This window comes from Gymnoscopelus braueri (assembly GCF_963280865.1).
Source record: "Gymnoscopelus braueri genome assembly, chromosome: 2".
Classification (NCBI taxonomy): Eukaryota; Metazoa; Chordata; class Actinopteri; order Myctophiformes; family Myctophidae; genus Gymnoscopelus; species Gymnoscopelus braueri.
In genome coordinates, this window is record NC_137604.1 from 33,922,718 (window position 1) to 33,943,145 (window position 20,428).

Consider the following 20,428-nt stretch of genomic DNA (forward strand, 5'->3'; position numbering starts at 1 on the left):
AAAAAAAAATATTAATAGCCAAAGAAATCTAAAATGACACAGATGCATTACCGGTCTTAATGGGTTCAAATATATATATATATATTTGAAATCTTGTTTGAAATTGCCAAACCTGCCCTACCGATGAGGTCACTGGTAGGCAAGTTCCTGAACTGTCCACAGCTCTCGACTGAGACACAGACTGAATAGACAAATGGTGCCAACCTATGAACATAGGTTGAAAATGGGTGTGGTCCTTTACATATAGGCAAGTCCAGGAGAGGTCCTCTGTGGGTCCTTAATCTAAGGCAGTGTTGAACATTTCTAGATGACTGTAGAGAATGTGAGGTCTCAAAGTGGGGTCCAGGGACTCTCAAGGTTCCTACTGAAATGAACCTTTACAAGTATAACTCTGACAGTATACAAATGGAACCAAATGGACCTGTTTAACACTGTCAGAGTTAAGGGGGTCCTTGAATTGTAAAAGTTAGATTTTTAATTAAGTAATGCAGATGTTTAACAATGATTTAACTCTTGAGATCGTAAAATGAAACCAAATGGACCCGTAAGGGTTTTACGCTCTCAAGAGTTAAAGATCTATAAGGGTCCATTTGGTTACCAACGCTCCATCATTTAGCTGGGGACCACCTGGAACCCCCTCAAGGACCACTGGTGGTCCCCGGACCACTGGTTGAGAACCGTGAAGGCAATCAGCGGGTGCAGGAGAACGACTCTGCCTTAGACAAGGGAGGTAAAGATTCTAAAGATGGCGTTTTTTCAAACGAAGGTCGCCTTACACTTGCTCCGGTCAATTTGACCTTTGCCTAGTCCTTTGCCCTGGTCCCCGCCCTGCTCAGACCGCCCCTTGGCGGCGACCAGGGAGGGCAGGTCCGACACCTGGTACACCGCCGACCTCATCCTGCTGCCGCGGCAACGCAGTTCAGAGGCCACGCCCTCCCACTTCCTGTCCAGTTCCGAATCGCGAGATTCCCCCCGCAGGGCTTTCCCAGAATCCTCCGGGTCGGAGATGACTCCGATTTTGTCCAGGTCCAGGGCTTGGCTGCGGGCCGCGCGGTTGAAGCGGGAGGTAGGGGACTTTGACTTGCGCCGCCGCGACTGTGGCGGAGGGCGTGGGGGCGGGGCAGGAGGCGGGGGGAGAGACGTGGGCTTGGAGGGCGGCGTTCTTCTGTTGGGCATTCTGAAGCTGCCTCCTCTCTCCCGCCCTCTCCTGTCTCTGTTGTTGCCTCTACCTGGGAAACAAGAGGCTGCTTTAACATAAAAAGAGACGGACAATAACAAGACCTTCACCGTCACCGCAAACAGATGATAATCACACAATAGGAGCATCCATCAGATGCACAAAAAAACACATGCTAATGCACTGCAGATGAAAACGACTGATGGATGTCTATCTGACGAATTACTATAATTCAGTCCATTTACTGGAATTCATTATTTTTACTGGGAAGAGGTCCTCGTCTCCTACTGTGACTGAGTGTGTGCATGTGTGCATGCGGTGTGCACGAGCGCACTTTTGTGTGTGCCTAATTTATACTATACATCGTATGACCACAACAGATTTTTTAGCTCATTTTATTTTCGGCAAGTAATGACGAAGTTGGCTATAAATTGGATTAAGCTTATATATTCCCATTGTTTCACTTTTAGTCTGATATCACAGCTTCAGCCAACTGAACAGTTGGCACCAACTGTTCTGAGGTCACTGGCACATCAACAACTCACTGATTTGTGTTCAGGCACAGACAGTCAGGCACCACACACAGACACATTGACACACACACACGTGCACACATCCGCGCGTGCACACACAGACAGCTGGGTGGCAGCAGTAGACAAAGTGGATGTGACAGATATTCCCGTGCAGGCTGCTGGGTATGACATCATGGGAAAGTGGCTTTAATGGTGCTCTGTGTGTGTGTGTGTGTGTGTGTGTGTGTGTGTGTGTGTGTGTGTGTGTGTGTGTGTGTGTGTGTGTGTGTGTACTACAGGGTGAGGTGGAGGACTGTGCTCCCGTTATTAATGTAGGCTGCCATCTACTGGATGAGTGAGAACCAGGGTACAGCAACAGATAAGAGGGACAGATAAATAGAAGAGAGAAATGCTAGGGATCACCATAATACAGAATCAACCTAAATATTGTACCAGCTATTCTGATCTCAGTGATTTTTCGCAAATGAATAATGTTTTCAGTCTAACCTGAATCCGGGAGGGCTAAAAGACTTAAAATAAAAGAGGGGGGTTTCTCCCCATCTTTTATTCTTACAGATAGATTCATTCCTTTAGTTTTTTCTACTCTCTGCACCTTTCAGTTGGTTCCTTCTCTGGCCAACAGATGGCGCCATTTGAGATGAGAAATGAAAAACCGTGATAATGGAAGATGTACAATTTCCTCAACATTAACCCGTCAAAACCAGGAAAGCAAGAAATCCGTGCCATTTTATATTTTAGCGTTGGCTATTCAAAAATAGCAGATATACAAGCTCGCAGCGCGGCACAAAGCGATGCGAGCTTGTATATCTGCAATTTTTGAACATTTTCGAAAAATCTTGAAAGTGTAAGAACTACTGAAGGCAAAAGAAGGCATTTTTAGAATCGGCCTCAGGTCTTAATGGATTTTAACCCATTAAAACCGGGAAAGCATCGGTGTCACAATTATTCAAAAATAGCAGATCTACAAGCTCATAGCGCGTCACTTCATGCGCTATGAGCTTGTAGATCTGCAATTTTTTAAAATTCTTGAACATTTGTGAAAATCTTTGAATATATAAAAGTTTGAGCACCACTGAAACAGCAACATAGGTTTTTCAGAAAACTGTTAGGATTTAGAAGACATGTGTAGAATCGGCCTCAGGTCTTAATGCATGAGCTCCTTTCAGTGTTGTAGCCCTCCCATGTCTATTTGGGAACATACACTGAGTTAAATGACTACAGCACTGAGACAATGAGTCATGTTTCCCTCCAATACCAGAACAAAGAGCATATGAAGAGTTAAACCACTTAAACCCTATGTACTTAGTTGACAGGGCTCTCCCAGGGGTTAGTCTCACCAAGCCAGACGATCAGAGATCTCAGCCTACTGATAAGTCTGGGGAAATATAAATGCATTACATGGGCTTGCTGCGGACGCCGGAGAAAACCAGCAGTAAACAAACCTACGGCCGCTGCATTGAAAGCCAATCCTGATACCATCCAGTGGTGGAAGAAGTACTCACATTTTGTACTTATAAGTAAAAGTATCAATGCCACAATGTAGAAATACTCTGTTACAAGTAAAAGTACCAGTATGCAAAATGTACTTGAGTAAAAGTACAACAGTATTGGCATCAAAATTATAATTACGAACTAAAAGTAAAAGTACTCATTATGCACAATGACATGCCTCCTGCAGGGATGGTAGGCTAGCTTATGTGTATTGTGTACAGTGGTGGAAAAAGTACTCAAATTCTTTACTTAAGTAAAAGTACCAATACTGCAAAATAAAAATACTCTGTTACAAGTAAAAGTCCAGAATTAAAAATTTACTTGAGTAAAAGTACAAAAGTATTGGCATCAAAATGTACTTAAAGTACCAAAAGTAAAAGTACTAAAATGTTTGAAAATAGCAGATCTACAAGCTCACACTCGCGACGCGTTGTGAGCTTGTAGATCGGCTATTTTCAAATAGCCTATGTATAAAACAGGGCTAAAGTGGTTAATGTATGTTTCATAATATCATAATTTATATCTGAAAAGTAACTAGTAACTAGTAACTAATGTTCTCAAATAATAGTGGAGTAAAAGTACAATATTTGCCTCTGAGATGTAGTGGAGTAGAAGTAAAAGTATTGGAAATTGGAAATACTCAAGTAAAGTACAAATACCTCAAAATTGTACTTAAGTACAGTACTTAAGTAAATGTACTTAGTTACTTTCCACCACTGATTGTGTATATATGTGTGTTAGTGTACATGTGTACTGTATATATTGTACAGCAGTGGTGTAAAGTAACTAAGTACATGTACTCAAGTACTATACTTAAGTACAATTTTGAGGTATTTTTTACTTTACTGGACTATTTCCAATAATTTTACTTTTACTCCACTACATCTCAGAGACAAACATTGTACTTTTTACTCCACTACAATTATTTGAAAACTTTAGTTAGTTACTTCGTAGATTTTAATTATTATTACAAAGTATACATCAGCCCCATTTAAACTTCTACAAGCTCACAACGCGTCTCGATGCGATGCGTAAAAATGCGTTGAGTTTGCAGATCTGCTATTTTCAAAAGATGTTAATACATTTTATACATACGATACTTTGTGAAACGCGACAGTCTGCATAATGAGTACTTTTACTTTTGATACTTTATTTTGATGCCATTACTTTTGTACTTTTACTCTGTACTTTGTACTTTTAAGTACATTTTGATTACCAGACTTTTACTTGTAACAGTGTTTCTGCATTGCAGTATTGATTAAATAAATGTAGTACTTCTTTCATCACTGCTGTACAGTATGTGGTAGTGTTTGTGTACAGTACATGTACAGCATAGTAAGTAAGTATGTGTGTGTGTTAGTGTACATGAGTGTATTCAGTAGATGTGTTAGTACTGTAGGACAGAGACAGAGCTGTTCACTGAGCCGTGAACAGTTCCATCATGAATTTCATCACTCAAGTTCCCCTGCTCTTACACCACGCTGTAAAATGCTACGTGTAAAATCAGAGTGCACAAATTAAACCAAATTGATAAATTAACAGAGGGCTTTACTGTGCACCCAAAACCAGACTCTAGACAAGTTTTTGCACAGAAACATTCATTTAAAATGTTTCCTCTCTCTCAAACACATACATACAGATTGTCATTGAACATAGTCAGTAAGTTATTGCTGTTGTCATATCATTCCTGAGGGAAATCACAGACATGGATTTATCCTAGAGAAAACCACTTAATATAATTGTGTAATTACAGTTAATACACACATACAGTACCATGTGAATGTGTGTGTTTGTTTATGTGTGCTGTAAGGAAAAGATGGAAATGAGCTATGCTGAACTGCTTTCTGGCTTCATAACACTGTGTGTGTGTGTGTGTGTGTGTGTGTGTGTGTGTGTGTGTGTGTGTGTGTGTGTGTGTGTGTGTGTGTGTGTGTGTGTGTGTGTAAACAGAGCGTTCTTGTGTTTTTGGGCTACCAATAAGCCCAGTATGACAGCTTGCCTAACTAGGCGTTGCACAGAGGGGAGACCATGCATAGCTAATGGCCCAGTCCCCTCAAAGCCTTTCTACTCCCACACAAAAGACTGGTTCTGCATATGGGTAACACACACACACACACACACACACACACACACACACAGTGAGAGAGAATTAAAAGAGGTGACAGGGAAGTCCAGCTAGAGGAATATCAAGTGAGCTAGCATATGCGGCAGAAAAACAACACAATATGCAAAACAAATTACGGTAAACAAAAACACAAAACCATTCAAACTATTTGGCAAAAATAAATTCGTATCTAGAATCGATTCTGGAATCAACTTGAAAATGTTATATGCCATTGAGTGTTTTTTAAGGTACTGTACTTACTGTAAAGGGGCAATAGACAACATTCAGCCACTAGATGTCGCACTTTTACAACACCTGTCGCACAAGGTTCGCAATTTCCAAGTCACATCCATAGACCCCTTACCAGACCACTTCCCACTGATATCACTCAGGCATGCGCACGCAGGCAGGTTGCAAAAGAACCCGACCGCTCATAAGACACAGTTCAGAGGAAGGCTTAGGATGTTTACTGTAACTTTCAACACACTCCATGGGTTCTGTTGTGTGTAAGCGATTCAAAACCCTGCCTCCAGTCTCTGCGATTATCCGTGATACGCACGGAGGAAGCGCTCATCGGCACGCGACTGCTCACCCAGTGGGCACTCGCTCATGAGCCTCAGGCTGCACAGGATGTTGAGTGAATCAAAATGAGTGATCCTCAAAACAGGTTTGGGAATCTGTTGGCAATCGCTTACATGCAACCCGCATGTGCAGTCTCAATGTTAATAAATGTGGAGTACAACGAGTTACAAATGGATGAATGCAGTGTGAGAATTTTACTGTGTATCACGTTCATAACAGTGGGGATACGCTTATACAGACACTGTCACAAATCGAAATATGATATGTCATGATCATATCATATTTAGATTTTTTATACGGTGTAAAAACACCATTATCCAAGTACGGGGAGATTTCAAATATGAAAAGAGTTTTGAAATGAAGATCTGAAGATAGATACAGTACATACTAATAGTTTATAATTGACCCATACTTGTACCAACATTCTTTATTTCCCTTTATGTGAACATAGCCTATACTAACTGATCCTAGTTCAACACCACTAAACTGCATAGAAAATGAAGTGAATGCAGATAAATGACAAGAGGAAATTCTACAATGACAAAAAAGGAGTCTGTTCACATGAGGCTCTACAGAGTGACTTACACCTCTAGAACATTTATTAGATCTATTTACAGATAGTACAGTCAATCTTTAACTGAACAGAATATATGGCAACTCTCAAAGTGAAGAAACATCGTGACTGAGATGCAATTCAACAATGGCTACAGTAAAACGGTGCGTTCCAAAATAAGTTGACTATATACAAATTAATACTTTTCATCGAAACAGTATAATAAAAAAAAGAAGAGTCGTGGGATAAATTAATGTTTTCTTTGTAATATATTACACAACAAATTTACATTTTGATTTGTTAGTCCGGTTCTCTTTGTCGAGGCATCGTAAGGATGAGCAGTTTCGATGCATTGTTGAATTGCTAAAGACTGAAAAAGAGATACCTAACGAGAAGCTTAAAGGTTAGAATGTGATAGAATGTAATTAACAGTGTTGCAGTAAGGCTAAGGAGATTTCTCCATTAAGAAGGAACTGGACGGAGGATTGTCTGAGATGAATGGCACCAGACCAAGCCCTGTTGTGTTGTGCTGTGCAGAAAGGTGCAGAAAAGAGTCAAATAAATGTGGAGGGATGGACCAACATAGGCCTTGGCGATAGGGGTAATTGAATCCACCATCAACGATAGTTGGCATATGTGATAAATCATCCAAGAATTAATGTGGGGGGGAAAACCATTGATGCAAAGCTAATTCATCTTTGCAACATCCTATCTCAATTTGTTCATGACAGTGTTCCTTATGCTGCACGGCTGAGCAGACAAGTTGAAAAACTAAAATATAATTTCGGGATGAGCTAAAAAAAAATGTCCCCAAACTAATGTAGGTTTATTTTTTTCGTAACTGTACAGCAGGGCCACATTCTGTCTGTCAGCAGTGTGTGGGTGAATCACATATTATACACTTAACACCGATTAATCTGTCACACTTAGGCGAGCGTCCAGTGATCAAAACTTCTTCTGAAGCATGCCTTAAACAAAATGCTTTATAGTAAAAAAGCTGTGAATAGTCGATGACGCTTTTCTTTGTGTGTGCTTGTCTAAAATGTGCACGTGTGTGTGTGTGTGTGTGTGTGTGTGTGTGTGTGTGTGTGTGTGTGTGTGTGTACACGCTACGCACGATACATACGCGCCACGCGTGATATACATTTTTATAAATATCGCCCAGCCCACACCAATGTGCACATTTAACTGGACGTACATTTCAAAGTCTGTGCAGAAAGGTCTGCTGTGTGTGGAGACATTGTGCATGTCTATGCATGTGTGGTTTTATGCGAGTGATTGCAAGCGCATGCAATGTATTTCTGTTTTAACCGCTGACATGAGAAATGCCTGAGGCAAGAACACAATAGTGAAAACAAAAAAGTTCTGCCCTCAGGTGACTGAAGGGCGTGTGTGTGTGTGTGTGTGTGTGTGTGTGTGTGTGTGTGTGTGTGTGTGTGTGTGTGTGTGTGTGTGTGTGTGTGTGTGTGTGTGTGTGTGTGTGTGTGTGTGTGTGTGTGTCTGTACGCGCCCGCGAGAGAGCCAGAAGCAGCATGGAAACATGGGTCACTTGGTTCAAAATCTGTAGCAAGCTAAAATTATACATTTACACCCCTAAGCAGAATCCACTAAAAAGCGCACTAATGTGGCTTTAGAACCCAAGGTAAAATTCCATGACGTTTTAGGATTGGAAAAGCTTGTGACTGTTGGAGAGTCTATGAAAACCTAATTGTCTGTAGCACAGAACAGGGCTGAGTTCAAAGAACAAGACAAAAAATAATAATAAGGGGAAGGGGGGGATCAAATATAGGTCATGTACAAAGAAATCTCTTTTTATAATTGACTAAAGTGCATTTTTAGGTTCTGTACACTAGGGACAAAGGAGGGAGTTTGTTTGAACTGATCTTCAGAAACTCACCAACTAGTTTTGAGCTAGTCTGAAGAAAAAAAACACAAATCCACAGCAAGTTCACTTCAGAGTTCACACAGAAACAGAGCACACCAGGAAGGGTACGAAATATTCAGTTTTAGTTTAACTAACACTGAGGATTTCACTGCATCTTTGAATGCATCCTTTCCCTCCTGCCTTTGTGTCATATATCTTAACAAGCTAACACTTTACGCCTGTTTCCCAGTTAGTCTCTAAGACATGTGCCTATTAGAAATGTGGCTATGCCGAGCGTTGGACAAACCTTCGTTAGTCTGTTGAGCTCCACTGGAAAACATAGCCAGCATTTGTTGAAAGTGATACCTAATACTATAATGTGATCACCAGTATAAAACTAGAAATATGATTTCGGTTGAAATGCAAACAAGTTAAGCTTTAGAGAGCAGGATGCAGTCTGGGAGCCGCTGAACAGGAACACAGACCAGGGTCTGCCCTGAGCCCTCAGGGAAAAGGGGACTTCACACTGACTTTTGCCCAATTTATTGGGTTTCCCCATCGCCTTTTTTCTACCCACGAGTGACTCAGGGAGAAGAGCTTAATACAGTATGGCCACGTGGATGCAGGAGGGAAAGGTGATGAAGTTCAGAGTTCACACAGGGGAAGTACCTGAGTTGGGCCAGCCATGGCATGCTTGCTGTTGCTGAGGTTTGGACGGAAGGGGCGAGGGAGTGACATAGGTGAGGCTGGGGCTGTTAATGTCTCCCTCTCCCACCAGAGTTAAATCAGACAGGGTGTCCTCCTGCAGCATCCTGTCTGAGTCCTGGGGGAGGCCGCGCTGGGACGGGTCGATGGGGGAAAGAGCGCCAGGGAACGGGGGAGGGGGCCTGGCTCTCCTGCACCCTCCCCCCCCACCGCCGCCCAGCGGAGAGTCCAAGCTCTGTGATAGGTGGCCTGCGCTGAGCGAGTGGGAGTGGCTTCCCCCTCCTCGGTCGTTGTCGTTTTCCTTGCTGTTGCCCCGGCGACTGTTGCTCGGGAAGCCGCCGCTGCCAGCCTTGCAGGAGGTGGGGGTGGAGGACGTTGGTTCGGGGTCATAGGGAGAAGGACCAGCCTGGTTCGTTGCCACCGGCGATGTCAGGCGCAGGAATTCTGGGAGCTGTAAATCGCTCTTGTTTAGCAAACCTCGCTGGTCGTCTGCTCGCTTGCTCTGAGCTTTGGATATGAGGTTGAAGAACTCTGCAGGTGAACATGCATACATATGCACACATACACACACACACACACACACACAAATATACACACAAACAGCATTTGCACAAGTGCAATATGCACACATGCACGCACACACATAAACAAATGAATAATTTGACAAAAACAAATCTGACTGCTACAATTCTACGTCAGAGCATGCAGAAGAATAGGGTGTGCATAAATCAGTTAGGACAAATCAAAGCTACATTCAGTGTGAGAGTGGGTGACTTGTGCTACATGTAGCTAGCTAGCACTGAAAGCATTGGTGCTGCTTCTGCAATACTGCAGACAGGCAAACAGGGTTAGTGTGGCCACAGCGGCCCAGCTACAGGTCTACAGGAAGAAGAGGATCACACAAGAGAAAAGAGAGGGAAGGCGTTTGTTCTTTACCTTCAGCTTCGTCTATATTAATCTTTTTCTGCTTTCTCTTTTCCGGCGCCTTATGGAGAGAGACAGAATGGTTGGGTAAGGGCTGAGCACTCTTGTCTGGGCCGGAGCCAGCCTTGCCGTTCTCCCCACGGGGGTGAGCCGAGCCGGCTTTCTCAGATGGCCCGTCCTGAAGGCCACAAGGAGAGCGGAGCGGGACGTTAAGACCCTGGCGGTCAAGGGTCATGATGTTCTTGGTATGGGGGACAGGTTATGACGAGGCATTTTATGACAATGCTTGGCTGGGTGTCCTTGTGAGAATTTTGTATAGAGTATTATGCTGATGTGGGTGCAGGTGAAACATGTGATTGTAGTGCATATGAAGGACTCGGGTTGTCTTTTTCTGGTTTAAGTCACAAATATAGGATCCAGCGAGCATCATGGTTACATCAAGATAGCGCTAGCAAAACCTTTCTTGCGTTTATATGTTGGGTAATTGATTTAATTTGAGGCACTTCATAACTACTAGCCCCGTCTGTGAAGCCACCCATTGCTGTAGCTCGGGACTCGGTCACATAGCATTGCCACCCAGACCTGGGCGAATAGGGGCATTTTTAACTATTTTCCAACATTGCATCGCAAATTTGAAGGTACTGACATGGTCCTAGGAATGTAAAATTCCTGGAAGCGTGCTCCCCATCAGCAGTAGTGTCCAGGCACTGATGAAGAGCTTGCTTCTGTGTTTTTATTTTGGAAATCTGGCACAGGCTTTCCCGAGCTACAGTGACGGGGCAAGGTCAAAGATGGGGCTACTATGAGACTAGAAAAGTTTTCCTAGATGCTGGAGATACTGTAATGCTCATAAAAGGTTTTTATTTTCAATACAAAATGTTCCAGAATATGAATAGCATTCCTTAATGGTAATGTTTGGCAAATGACCATGATATTACATGGGATAATGCACTCAGAGGTGTCTGGTTATTGAAAGGTAATGGTCTACACAAAACTCGAATCTGCCTCAACCGATTGGAGTTTGCAAACTCACTGGCCCTCATTTATCAACGCAGCGTATAAACCGGCTTATATTTTTCCATATATTCGGCGTACACCAACGTCAAAGTCACATTTATCAACGGATCCTACACAGCCAATCCTGGCGTACATCAGGTCGGAGCTTTGATAAATCTCACGTCTGAAAACGAGCGTCATTTAAATAACACGCCCTTAAATATTCTCAAAACGCCCCGATTTTACGACATGAAGAAGAATCAGAATACGACCAAAGACATCAAAAGCCAATAAGAAAGAGTTTCCCCCGATCGCCTCGCCGCCTGTCAAGTCACACACACACACACACACACACGCACACGCACACGCCTCACCTCTCTCTCTCTCTCTCTCACACACTCACACACACACACACACACACACACACACACACGCCCAACTGTGTCTTTCATGTAATCCGTAGCGGTACAATCTTTGTCACGTAGGCTTGTAGCCTACATGAATGACATATTATGATACCAATCACATCGCCATGAATGGAATACGTTTGTATATTAATTTATTTAACCCATACCGAGCAGTGCACAAGCAGTCATGTAGGATATTCCCCGTGAGACTCGGACGGGCGGCAGTCATTCCGCGGCAGTGATTCCGCCACGTTAATAAGAGATTGGAGCGTCGGGTTTATATCGTTAACCCAGCAAGGTTGTAGTCTTCATAACTCTCTATGACATAACTCCCTAACATAGGACAAGCTACTGTAAGTTTGTACACCTCACTGTCCATGAAAAGATCGTCGGGAGTCCCGAAAATGCGCTCGCAGAAGCGCTGTATATTTTGAAAATAGCAGATCTACAAGCTCACAACGAGTGGCGATGCGACCCGTTTTTGAGCTTAGATCTGCTATTTTAACATAGCCAATGCAACTGAATGACTGTTAAAGCAGTTTGTATAAATTAATTTATAAAATGTTATATTTTCACAGGGATTATTTATTAGTGTAGATATACATTTAGGAGTGGATTATGTGTCCAGATGCCTGTCAGACAGTCAGACAATGCTGCTCCGCATGTCTGGAATGGAATAAACGGGCGCAGCCAACGTCAACAACTGGTCTCGACCAGACGTGAGATTTCAGCTTACGGTAGGATGAAGCCCAAGTCAGGATATATTGATAAATGCCGAAAGGTGCGGTGATCTCGCCGTACGCCCATTATTTGGGCTGCACCGCGTTGATAAATGAGGGCCACTGTGTTTTTCACTTCCACCAGTCAAGAATTTGTAAAATGTGATAGGAATCTCGTTTGTGGACGGAAAGGAGAGGGAGTGAACTGTTATAATGAGAACAAATAATTACGATGGGAATGGGGGAGGGGGGAGGGGGGCGGGGGGCGGGTTTAACAAGGACCACCTTTCGTTTTGATGTTGTGAAGGACAAACTCAATCTAGAACTAGAAAAAGTGCTCCTCGGAGCACAGGTCTCCGCCAGGTCAGGTAGGTTATTGTGGGCCAGCAATGTTTGGAATTCGCCAACCAGATTTTTTAAAAATCTGTCAGATCCGTCTTGATCACATGACTATAGAGATAATGTGTACTGATTTGCATGATGTTTGAACAAAATCTGTAGGAGTAATATAATTTGTGTTTAGCAAAAATCGGCCTCCTAGTGGCGCTATAACAGGGTGATGTGAAAAATTTGGCGCAGAGGTTTTGCTCTGGCATCCAGGGAGTGTGTATGCACAGTTTCACGTCGATCGGGCCAACGGTGCCGGAGATTAGCTGCTCACAGACGGACGGACAGACAGGGTGCAAAACATAGTCTTGGCCACACCTTCGGCCTGGCGGAGACAACAATGATGATGGTTCATGTTAAGTGAACGATAGTGAAACATACTGGCTGGATTTTACTCATCCAATCAAAAGAGATCAAAGAGATGTCATTCAATTTCACTGAAATATATCACAACTAGCATTTGTTTTTCGATAAAACACTAAAATCCTCAGTGTCAAAGTATCCCTTTGTAACTCAGTGTGTACAAATGTAACCAAATGGACCTGTAAGGGTCCATTTAGTTACATTTCTACACTCTCAGAGTTAAATTAACACTGATGACGTCATACTAAGTGTAGACATAAGGGAAAATAAATGTTCCAATCCATTCAGACAATGAAAACATCCACCAATGAAGGTTGACAGCAACAGCACACTGTCCCTGATAAAGCCTAATTATACTGCATTGAGTATGAATTAGGCTGAAAGACTGACACCACAACACCACAGACGACCACATTAACCTCCAACCACACTATAACCCCCAAAGTGGGAAATGACACCATTTTAGGCAAATCCGTTTAGATTCAACAGACATGTCAAAGCCTTTACAGATGGCCGTTAAGAACCCCACTGATAAGGAATCAAATTCCCACAGCATTCCAAAAGGTCTACCACCACCAGCTGACTTCCATTTATCCAGATACATAAAAGGAGGGCTTTTGGAAGTTGGGAGACCCAGCAAAGACTCTCCCTCGCTGGGCTTGTACCCCCGGCAGTGTGGGGGTTGTTAGGGAGGAAAAACCAAGAAACCAGAGAGGAAAGTTAACATTGCTCTCAGCCACAGGCAGATCACAGTAACAGAACATTAGGAACACTTGGGAGAGTGTGACAGGACTGTTGGCCAGCGCTGGCGTTGCACACATACACAATCACACAAAGTCCAGTCCCACCCCAAGACAAACATCATACAGTACATGGGTGCACAGTGATTTAAACACATGGCAAAGAGACATGGGTGACTGAAGACAAGGCAAAAGAGACACTTAGTAGTAGCGTGACATCATCCACCAGCAAGTACATACATTCGGTGAGTGGTGGAACATTCCAGAGTCATGACAAACAGGAAGTGCAGTGCGAAGTGGGTTAAGGTCTTACTGTTGCTGATTGGCTCCTGCTCGTAGAGGCGGGGTTATGACTCTTGGACGGGGTGACTTTCTGTTTGTCTGTTGGAGGAAGCACAGGGAAATGCATGTGATGACCCACTGATGACAGCTAATCAATGTTATTGCTAAGAAACATAATACTCATTGGTGATACGGCAGTATCCCAGCCAAGTTTCAAACTGGGATTTATATTTAATATCCTCAGGTGTGTTAATCATGTCTAATTATCAGCCACCATTGAAATAAGTAGTGTTTTAAAATTTATTTTGTGTGTGTGTGCGCCTTACCTTTTCCAGAAATGTGGTCTGCTATGTCTAATACTACTCTGAGCCCATCCAGGTTTGATATAGGAAGACCCAGATCTAGTGGTTCTGATTCTCCACTCTGCAACACACACACACACACACACACACACACACACACACACACACACACACACACACACACGATTAATATTAGAACAATTATAACTACTGTAAGTCCCTTTCCCATTGGCAAAGAAACACACCAACACCAGGCTTTTGTCTTTAGAGAGAAAGGTTACAATCAGCATTCATTGCTGGGAGAAAGGACTCTGCAGTAGTCCCCGCCGGACTAATGAACTCCTCACTGTACATACACTGACTTTTTATTGTTTATTTATTAGTACCTATGCTGCTACCAACATCTATGCATTCTATCGCTCTTTTTGCATTGGATTGATGCCATCACGATAATTCCGTATAAAACACTTGTGTTCAAAGACAAAATAAAATCATCCATCATATTGGCTTCAGGTCTGATCGGCAGTGATGGAAACATGACACCGAGGTAGACATGCTAATTTTCCACAAAAAAATTGGGTTTATGCACATTTAAAACCCCTGCATATAAGCGCAAATTTTGGTGGAGAAAGGGTATTGAACCCTCCTCTTTCACAAACACACTTAAAGACATTCAAAGGGAGGCGGACATACGATGCGTGCCACAAGGTCAGGCAGGTGCAGGCCATATTTGGCCACCACAGGCCGAAGAACTTCAGTCACTGGCTTGGTGGGTTTGGCCTTCAGACCCACTGAACGGTTGATAGGAACCAGGTCCAGTCTGGGAAGGAGCGGGGAGAACATATAATACAATGAGCCTTTACTCCCACCAGTCTTGGAAGCAGTCAGTGGATGGGGGCCATTTTGATTCATAGGTTTAATTTACTTGCAGATATATGCATCTCTCAGGAATAGACATGCTATCTTTTTCAGTTTAAAAATAGCTCCGATGTGGATCCAGTCATGCCATAAATTATGAAAAGAATTATACAGTTGTGACATTTCACTTCTGTCTGTCTGTTTGCTTTCCGCATAAAGAGAAGGATTAATAGTTTACAATAAAAGCTAGTACAAATACCTAAACTGACACAGAATATCTATAATATCAAGCTGACAATAACTTCATGTCATTGTACCTGAAGAGAGTGCGCTTCTCCAGTCTGAGATCCCGAGAACACAGAGTCATACAGTCCTGATCCAGAACCAGGGGCTGAGGGGGGAGAGAGAGAGAGAGAGAGATTGGATTAATGTCAGCCAGTCATCTAGTGTATTCCCTGCAGCACCTACAGTATTTAATGGCACCGACTCTTGATGTACATACTGTATACAGTACAGTAAAGATTTGTACCCTTATGTAACATGATGCAACAATAAAGAAACCTTGATCCTTGAGTATACACATACAGTAAATGCATGCCTGCAGCCATTGAGTTATATGAAAGGGGTGTGTGTGTGTGTGTGTGTGTGTGTGTGTGTGTGTGTGTGTGTGTGTGTGTGTGTGTGTGTGAGAGAGAGAGACTGACTGTGTGTGTGACTGTGTGTGGGAGAGAGAAAGAGAGAGAGACCGTGTATCAGTGGCGCCGGCGCCTGTTTAATTAAAGGACACATGTCTCCCCCCACTATTCAGTCCAGCCAAAAAAAATATAATTAAAAAATAATAATAATAATAATGTTTTTTTCCTTTTTTTTTTAAATAAATAATAGAATCAGTCCAGTCCCCCGCACCTCGCGACCACCGCGAGGCGAACCGAACCGAATTAACCGAAATAACCAAATTATCCCCCCCAAAAATCAACAAACCCACCCGAAATAACCCGTACGGTCCACATGCACGCGCGCTTCGCGTGCGTGCATGTGTCCCTGATGTGTCCCCCCAGGTCATATTCCATTCCGGCCAGGGGCGTCACAGGGGGGGGTGTAAGTGGGACTGAGTTACTAGGCCCCCCCCCAAAAAAATAATAATAATATATATATATTCTTTTTTGGTATTTTTTAAAGAAAGAAAATCATAGGGGGGCCCACAGTGAATCTTTGTCCCCAGGGCCCAGAATTTGGTGCTACGCCCCTGATTCCGGCGCCTCTGCCATGTATTTGTGTACTGGACGTGGACAACTGGGCATAAGAAAGCATCTCTGTGTGTCGTGTGACTGTGAGCCAGTGATATTGAAAAGTGTGTCCGTTACAGAACACATTTCAGTGCTGTATATTTAATCCCCCAGTGTGTTGCAGCATAACTTGGTGTAAATGCAGGCTCATGCGGTATCAAAAGAACAACGTCAATCAATGGTATAGAAAAATATCCCATAAGGTTTTAGCACTGTATTAACCGCGTTGTGACATGTTGTGAGCTTGCAGATCGGCTATTTTCGAAAAAGGATAGTATAGACTCCTGTAGGAGCTTGATCAACGAAGGATATAGGGATTTAAGTGGTTAACTCAGGGCCTGATGCAGTACAGTCAACATGCTTCCAATAACTTGCCACCTGGGCTAATGACATTCATGTGCAATCTACTTCCAGGGTGGAACATCCATCTTTGTGCTCTACCTTCTCCCCTCCGACCAGGAAGAGGTCCACGGCTGCCAGGTTGATGCAGAGTTTCTCGCAGAGGCCAAGCAGGAGGTCTCTGATGGACACCCCCGCCCGCAGCGGCACAGAGCAGCACGAGCCGTCCGGGAGGTTGATGTTACACTGCCTCAGGGGGGTGCTGCCACCGCTGCCACGGTCCGCCGCCGCCGAGGCGGTGCTGCGGGACTGGGGGTCTCCCTGCGGGGAGGAACGATGGACGGCAGGAGAAGAGAAGAGGGAGGAAATAAAGGATGTTAAAATATGGGTTTGAGAGAAGAAAGAATTAATCCATTAAGACCTGAGGTCGATTCTACAAATGCCTAGTAGATCAGTAGTTCTCACACAAGATTTTTCAAAAGAAAATCAAAAATAGCAGATGTACAAGCTCGCAGTGCGACACCAAGTGACGCGCTAAAATCGCGCTAAAATCTAAAACGACACAGATGCTTTACCGCTTTTAATGGGTTAAGAGAGATGAGGTGAAGAAAACCGAGAGGGACAGCTGTGAGGGGAGAACCGGTCTGATTGTACCGCGTGCTGACTCGGTATATCGACCATAGTGGTCGTTATTCAGAGTCAGCTAAACAAGAACCTGACCTTTAAGACCTTTATGGTCATCTTGACATGCTGGAGGCGATTCCAGCACCATTCCTCATGTTATGAAAGGGAGGATGAGCGTGGCGATACAGAAAAGTGGAAAGGGATGACGGTGGACAAGAGCAGGTTGTGTTATAGCAGTAATAAAGAAGGAAGCCATCTGCCGTGACAGATGTGTTTGTTTAAGTAGACCCATGACGCTAGCCTGACACTCAGCCTTGAATTTCCATTTCGTTTCACTTCATTATTCAGTCTTTAAGTGCTCCCATTGCAGCCGTTTCCCCGAGATGGCCATTGCCGAAGAGGGAGTCCACAATGATTAGTTCATCCCCCATAACTCACTGGTTCTCAACGTCCGGTCTGGGGATCACCAGCGGTCCAAATGGACCCTTATGGGTACGTCCAAGTCCAAGTCCAGACCTAGTTTTTAAATGTTTATTAGTTTAAAACATTTCAATGGGTTTGCTAGTTTAGCTATTTTGTATTTATTTATTTTTTATAAGTTTTATTTTTATTTATTGTAATATGGGGTACTCGGGCAAGATTCCAAAAGCTCAGAATATAGCTCATCTACAAGCTGAAAACGTGTCGCATCACGATGTGTCGTGACTCGTGAGCTTGTAGATCTATTTTCTCTATTTTTGAAGAACTTTTACAGCTTTTCACAACAGAGCTTAGAACTGGCACAGATAAATGACTCATGTATGAAATATTGACAAAGACTAAAACTAAGGCCATTTTCTCTGATGATTTCAGTTCGTTTTAGTTTGTTTTGTAAACACAAAATACAGTTGGTTATCTTTTCTGTAAAACCTAATTTTTATTTGTATTTCTGTTAACAACTGTCAATTCTAGATTTGGTTATTTCGTTAGTTTTAGTATAGTATTTAACTCTAAAAACCCTGGTTCACACTGACCTCGTTCTTCCCTGACCCTGGCGTCCCCAGCTCCAGACTGGCTCCAGAAGACAGGGAACCCTGGGATTCCCGGCGGCCATTGCTGCCCGAGAAATCTGACCACAAAAAAAGAAAAAGAAGTAGCTCATTAGCATTGTGTGGACTGAAATGGCCCAGCTGCTAAGCTTACGAAGACAGAATTTTAAAGGGTTTAAATTCCACAATGCTACAAAATCATTCAATTTTCCAAGGTATCAAAAAAGACACCTAGTAGCATCTAATGGGATATTATTTAATAGGCAAATCTTTATAGGATAATTTCAGTTCTGACTTTCAGTTCTGACTCAACTCTGCAATTTTATTGTTTGAGAATGGTGGAATTAAAACCCTTTCTTTGAAGAAAATCGTGCAATGCTCAAAACCGAGAATTTATAACTGACTGTAGTTGAAATCGGCCAGGTCTCGTTTCTTGGGGCCTTTGCCAAAGCTCCTGTTGCGGGACCAGGAAAAGAACATGCCCTTCTTCCTGTCCCCGGAGTCATCCCGGCACTCATTGTCCAGAGAACGACCTGACTTGGTCTTCTTGTCCTCCTACAAAACATACAGGCACAAACATGAAGGGAACACAGCTGCAATAAAAATGGATTTGTTTGCTGCCAAAGGCAGTTAGGAAGTTTGTGTTCAACTAAGAGATAAAAATGACAAGATGCAGCACACACTCCAGTGTGTGCATATGAGGGTGTAGTGTGCGTGTGTGTGTGGGGCTGTGTGTGTGTGTGTGTGTGTGTGTGTGTGTGTGTGTGTGTGTGTGTGTGTGTGTGTGTGTGTGTGTGTGAGAGACACGCAAGCACACCCACACACACAAACAGCCGTATGCTATCAGATGTGGCGTCTTTTGTCGAACGTAAAGACTCTAAATGAATGGTTGTATATAATCAGGGTGATCCATTACTTTTACAACAAATAGCTGGAGCTTTATGTTGCTTATATTTAAGAACAGTAAGAATTATCACCTGTGTGATAGCCTGTGTCTCACTGCTGACGCAAAAACAACTTTGATGAAGAGCAGTTGCATTCCTGATCACCCTGTTCTTGTAATAACTGGCACATGTATTCAAATCTGCACATGTTCATTTACAGTAGCTATTTTAACTCTGCCACCCTATTCTATTCTTTTGGGGAATACATTTTTATTTGGACCAATCTGTATGGTAGAATATGTTATATAATAGAACTAACACAACTGAGGTGGTTGTACTTGGTCAACCTGCTGTTTTATTGAGAAATGTAGATCCTGTGGTAGTGTAGGACCACTACCGGTTAACATAGTACGAAGGTCAAAATTCTACAGCACTTCTTCCCTGAGTAATTAAGTGTGTGGTAACAATGTCAGCACGTACGCGGGGGACCCAGGTTCGAATCTTGGGTAGGACATGAAAACAGTTAACTGTGAGTGTGAAAAATGTAGGGTCCATCTGGGTCCATTTCTTACAAAATTGGGATTTTGCCGTTTTACCTTCTTGGGCGTGGAGAGGTTGGATCGGTCAGAGCCTGTGGTACTGTGTTTGGAGGTGGGGCTGCTGGGGACGTGGTAGGGGTCCGGCAGGGGCCGACCCTCCACCTCCGCCAGCATACACTCCTGATAGAGCAGAGACTTGAGAAACCGTGTGTAGCTGTCAAACTTCATCAGGTTGAAGATCTGGAGAAGCAGCGGGTGAGGACCAGGAGTGAAAGGGGGGAAGGAAGGAAGGAAGGAAGTACAAGGTTCAGAAAGAATCCAAAAACTCAATGTTGATCTTCACAGTTCCGTATGTATTAGGTGTTAATCTGGTGACAATGGCGCCACAAGATCTCAGCAAAGTCAGCAAGATTCTAAGAAAGCCTCTGTGTGTGTGTGTGCGTGTGTGCGTGTGCGTGTGCGTGTGTGTGTGTGTTTTTGTGGAACTGCTGCTCTGACAGTATTGTGACCCTTTTTTATAATAATATTTTTTGTTGTCATTTCTGCTTTATTTCCGATAACAGTGAGAGAGAGACATGGATGACATGCAGCAAAGAGCCTCGGGTCAGAAAGAATCAAACCTGGGTCAGCTGCATGAAGGATTATAGCATTATTTAAGTGGTATGCGCTGACTTGTGGATCGCCCCAGACTTGTGACTCTTATCAGAGTTTGAACATTTGAGCTGCTGCAATCAATGCAGC

The 20,428-nt window shown here is 43.3% G+C and overlaps 1 protein-coding gene across 3 annotated transcripts in view; it reads right to left on the minus strand.

The window, feature by feature from the left end:
- Positions 1-6,443: 6,443 nt before the first annotated feature.
- Positions 6,444-20,428, minus strand: part of rgs12b (regulator of G protein signaling 12b) — a 67,318-nt gene continuing 53,333 nt past the window's right edge. For 2 of the 3 annotated variants that reach the window (XM_080442919.1, XM_080442920.1), the window contains exons 10-19: positions 19,745-19,927; positions 18,669-18,819; positions 18,250-18,344; positions 16,715-16,933; positions 15,305-15,378; positions 14,823-14,949; positions 14,154-14,250; positions 13,859-13,926; positions 9,946-10,111; positions 6,444-9,540 (exon numbers count right to left, since the gene is read on the minus strand). In XM_080442919.1, the coding sequence (XP_080299045.1) occupies positions 8,957-9,540; positions 9,946-10,111; positions 13,859-13,926; positions 14,154-14,250; positions 14,823-14,949; positions 15,305-15,378; positions 16,715-16,933; positions 18,250-18,344; positions 18,669-18,819; positions 19,745-19,927 (1,764 nt within the window). In that variant the 3' untranslated portion in view covers positions 6,444-8,956. The remainder of the gene's footprint in view (positions 9,541-9,945; positions 10,112-13,858; positions 13,927-14,153; positions 14,251-14,822; positions 14,950-15,304; positions 15,379-16,714; positions 16,934-18,249; positions 18,345-18,668; positions 18,820-19,744; positions 19,928-20,428) is intronic. The other variant, XM_080442921.1, reaches the window with a different exon arrangement.